The following is a 5,000-nucleotide window of genomic DNA, read 5'->3' as shown; positions in this document are numbered from 1 at the left end:
GAAGAGGATTCAGACCCACTACAAACAAACACCCCCTCCACTAACAAAGATAAAAAAGTGAGGCAATGCGCCCCTAGCACACACACACACACAAAAAAAAAAGAGGTCAGACGCGAGCGCCATACAAACCCATTGGACACAAAACGGGACAGACTACGGACATAGCACACGAAACATACACAAAAAGGAGGATTCGGACCCACGACCACACTAACATAAATAAGAAATGAGACACAAAGCCCCACTAGGGTTACCACTTTTAATACAAAAAAATAAGGGACGCATACTGCAGCGGGGGCCACATCCCAGTGCCAACACTTTGCAGACTCTACTTAAAAGATCCGCCCTCCTCACTGGACAGTTAAAATGACCAATCAAACTAACGATGACATCAAGTATTACCCAATCAAAAGTAGGAAAGGAGGCATCTTCATAAAATGCGTGTGAGATGATTTGCATGAGACGCTGCTTTAAAAAAAATGATAAAAAAAATACGGGACAAAACCCGTCCCGTATTGATTCAAAACGGGACGCGCAATTTCATTCTCAAATACGGGACGATTCCGTATTTTACAGGACGGGTGGCAACCCTGCCCATTACTAAACGAACCGTCCGTATTAAACATACGTCATCTGAACACATTCAAATTAGGCAGCATAGGTCGATCTCATTATACTGATCCACTATTAACCGTTTAACCACAGAAAAGGCTCCATATTAACAGTGAGTGCGATCCTCCTTATTACTTATCCATATATCTAACGCTGCAGAACAAACAAGTAATGAATTCACGATCACAGGTACAAAAACGATACGGCTCAAGTGACGGGACCAAACACACGAACCCACATGAAAAAAAAACAATACACGTCAGCGCATACAACGCGCTTCTGAAACCCCGGAAGAAAAAATGTCTCGGCTCCAAAAACGCAAAGCTCAACTAACACATTAACAGAAACGAGCGCAGATGGACAGACACAATGAACGTACACGCATACAGCACGCGTCTCAAAGTGCTGCATCGAAACAGGCAAGGGTTCAAAACGAAACACCTCGAGTCTCAGAGATACAAAAACGGCAGCGAAGGGACAAAATAAATAAATGCAATTCATGAAAATTCATTGGGATTACTGAATGTCATTTACAATCATTATCATTCACTTAACTTCCCTGAAGAAACAACTAGCAATACAAGTAATGAATTTACACGTTATTGTCAAAAGGGTCAAATTAGACTGCCTCCTTTACATTCATATCCTGCATATCTACAAAAGCTTCTAACTGACGAAGTACCTGAAAGTGAAAACTTTATGAACTGCATTAGATCCTACAATAGTTCATTTGCTTTTGCATCTAATGCCATCCAGTCACTTACTCAACACCATTGATAAACTTCTACAAATGCTGATAAATAATAATATTCCCTTTGGAGCAAAGGTACTTTTATTAGGGGGAGATTTTACACAGTGCTTAGCTATTGTTCCACATTCCATGCGCTCGGCTATTCTGCAGTCCACCTTAAAATACGCAGACAATTGGCATTGCTTTCAAAAGAGTTACGGAGATATTTGGAACAGCAATCTCATTACACCAATTACCCCTTTTAACACAACAAACTATATTATGTCCAAAAAATATTAATGTTGATCACATTAGTAACCAGGTCATTTCATTACTTCCTGGAGTTGCACAGCTCTTTCTAAGCTCTGACAAAGTTGACTCTGATGACGACAATGACCATCTTAATTTCCCCTTAGAATATTTGAACACTATTAACCCAGCCGGATTAACACAACACAATCTTAGCCTTAAAAACGGAACAATAATCATGCTATTAAGAAACCTTAACACTAAACAGTGTTTATGCAATGCTACACGTTTAGTCGTCAACACCATGCCACACAATGTTATTGAAACAAAACTTCTTATAACATCACATGCTAACAATACTGTTCTGATTCCTAGAATTAACCTTACAAGTTCTAACCTGGAATTACCTTTTACTCTTAAACGGCGACAGTTCCCCATTAAAACCAACCTTGGCCATGACCATCAACAAATCACAAGGACAAACAATACACAAAGTTAGCATCTACCTCTCTGAGCCCGTTTTTGGACATGCACAACTTTATTTGCTTCCTATATGCGTCATCTACACCTTCACACTATGCTATATCTCATTCATACATCACGCTCTTTGTAATTTCACAACACCAGGGGTTGGCGGAGCACCCTAGTATATGTATATATGTCAGAGAATTCACGCTGACAGTTTTTATTATATATATTTTATTGGTGATGGAGAGATATTGTTTCAGGATTCACATGTTTACCTGCCTTATATGGACCCGACATGTAATAATTTTTCTATTAACTAAACATGAGTTATTCTGCTACTTTGGTTATTTATGTAATACTTACTATTTGTAACAATTTGGATATGATTATCTGCATGAGACGTCCACATTTTTGCAATATAGTCTTTCATTAAAAAACTTTTAATAAGTTAACTTCATATACTGTTCACAGGTGCTTTTGTGGCTAAAATCGCTAGACCAAAGAATCGAACAGGAACCATCAAATTTAGCCAATCTGCTGTGGTGGGACAGCATGAAGGAGAAACTTGCCTTATGTTCAGAGCAACCAATATACGGGAAAGTCCTCTAACAGACATTAGGGTAAATGCCATCTTGTATCAAGAACGAGAAGACCAAACTCTTCACCAAACAAGTGTTGACTTCCACCTAGATCGTCTGGGCAGAAAAGAGTGCCCTTTTTTTTGCTTTCCCTCTGACATTCTACCACCCACTGAACCAGTACAGTCCACTTTATCCAGCACTACGAGAGGGGAACATGACTCACTTTGAACTTGTTGTCTTCCTGACTGCAGTCCAGGAAGGAACGGGTGAATCATGCCAGAAGAGGACCTCTTATGTGCGCTCAGAGATAGAGCTGGATCATTATTTTGCATCTGTTGTTGAGTTGGGCATTCATGGCAATTACAGAGTTAACATGAGAAACTTTAATAAAGTTCTTCCGGGTGCAACATTTTTTAAAGAAGACAGAGACAAGGATTTTGCTCAGATAAATGGCGATCACGCAGAAACCTCAACAGTAGGTGAGAACAGACTAAGGGATATTTAATCTTCTGCCTTACAAAAGACTGCTATAGCTGTTATTCAAGAGATCAATCTCAATCTTATTACCACAGCGATGATTTCTTCACCCCCTGGAATTTTTATTTTGTTGGCAATATAAAAATTCATGGAAGTTATATAAAAAAATTTGCTGTGACTGAGAGAAAAATCTGCAGGAGGCTCAAAAATAAAGAAATACTACTGAAAGGATAAAACTGAATGAACCGTTTAACTTCCCTAATCCTCTAACAAACATGGACTCTTGCAAAAAACATCACTGCAGCAGCATGTTTGCTTTATGTATTAGATTTAAAAAATCAAGGTGATTAATAACTACAACATTTACACAGTTTTGGTGAAAAGAAATTAAACCTTGCTGACTGGAAGCCTGTGTTCCTAAAGAGACTAAAATGTCTGGCACTGATCTATTAGACTAAAGTTGAACTAAAAATGAGTTCTTATAATTTATATCTATTGTATATTATTTGGAAAAATGACTATGGAATGTAGAAATACTAACCTCTTGAAACTAATAAACAGCATGCTACTCTGAATTCTCCTCTCTGTATGCTTTAATCAAGTGCCTACATTTAAGATTTGTGGTATTATTTTAAATTTACAAAGCTGTATACCTTATACACAACAACCATCACAAAAAATAGCTGAAATGAGTAAAATCTGTTCTTTAAATCAGAAACGTAAGTTTTTTTTTTTCATTATGTAGTCAATTTGTATTTAAAAATTTTAACATTAAAAAAAGGAGTCTGATTATCCACTTTTTGTTCAGTGTTACTAGTTTGAATTTAAAGAATCACAGGTAGAGACAGCTACTGGAAATATTTAAAATGTAACATATTTAATGCATTTGTTCTGTAGTAAAAATATCCCTTTAGATATTTGTGTGAACATATTCAGTTTACAAAGGAGTATACAATAAAATGAGGCTTTGTGAAGACTCTTCTTAGTAATCACTTTATACTTTTTACCATATACACAGATTACCACTAGATTATTATGCAATGATTATGATTTTATTGTTTACAATTGACAATTTAAAATCTTAAACTGTATTAGTTGTGCTTTACAATTCTTGGTTCTTGATTTGTCTTTTACCACTCCACAACATACATATTTGTAACTGAAAGAGGAATATATAACTCTGACATGATATCTTAAAATAAAATCATCCAGAAGCGATGTTATACTACACCATCCTGTCTGTAAACAATGGCTAACCACAATGATAAAAGTCAATGGTGGAGAAAGTCATCATTGAAATTAAACGGTACGTAAACTATACAAGCATGACCATGCCTTTATTCATTCATAGTTTATGTACGAGAGCAATATTTAAGTGCGTAATATAATGTGCAAACAAAAACCTCTGGCAAGAATACCAATGAGTTAGGCCTTCAAAAAAGATGATATTTATTGCTAACCACCAGAACTCACTTACAGAACATATCACACTTCTAACACTGCACATAAGAATTTAAATCAACACCATTTTACAATGAAGCAATTATCAAACATTCATTTTGGATATTCCATGAATGGACCTGATTGCGCTATTTCAAATGAAACTTGAGCACTTAATGCATGAACAGAGGTATAATCATAATATCACTCACCTGGATCTTTTCGACCCGGTTTTTCAAACCTCCGGTCTCCTCTATTTAAAAAAGAGAAAAAATACATTTTCAATTAGCTCTTTGCTGAAGTCACATTATATTACGCCATGTACTTACAATATTGAATAATTCAATGCAAAAATGCTGAGAAGATGATATGAAGATAAGGAACCTGGCTGCATTTATAAAAACAGATCCCAGTGCTACTGTATTGCAAGGATTCCCAACTAT

General features: G+C 36.3%; 2 protein-coding genes across 5 annotated transcripts in view; one reads left to right on the top strand and one right to left on the bottom strand.

Annotated features, from left to right (window-relative positions):
* Window positions 1-3,402, top strand: part of kcnj13 (potassium inwardly rectifying channel subfamily J member 13) — a 17,079-nt gene extending 13,677 nt beyond the window's left edge. The window contains 2 exon segments of the mRNA XM_028794759.2: window positions 2,531-2,775; window positions 2,777-3,402. Coding sequence (XP_028650592.1) covers window positions 2,531-2,775; window positions 2,777-3,145 — 614 coding nt within the window. The 3' untranslated portion in view covers window positions 3,146-3,402.
* The window catches only part of gigyf2 (GRB10 interacting GYF protein 2), a 351,366-nt gene that overhangs the window by 206,339 nt on the left and 140,027 nt on the right, over window positions 1-5,000 (bottom strand). For all 4 annotated transcript variants that reach the window (XM_051923549.1, XM_051923550.1, XM_051923551.1 and 1 more), the window contains exon 7: window positions 4,770-4,810. In XM_051923549.1, the coding sequence (XP_051779509.1) occupies window positions 4,770-4,810 (41 nt within the window). The remainder of the gene's footprint in view (window positions 1-4,769; window positions 4,811-5,000) is intronic.

The sequence above is a fragment of the Erpetoichthys calabaricus genome, chromosome 2 (assembly GCF_900747795.2).
Source record: "Erpetoichthys calabaricus chromosome 2, fErpCal1.3, whole genome shotgun sequence".
NCBI lineage: Eukaryota > Metazoa > Chordata > Cladistia > Polypteriformes > Polypteridae > Erpetoichthys > Erpetoichthys calabaricus.
This window is presented reverse-complemented; position numbering and strand designations above follow the sequence as displayed.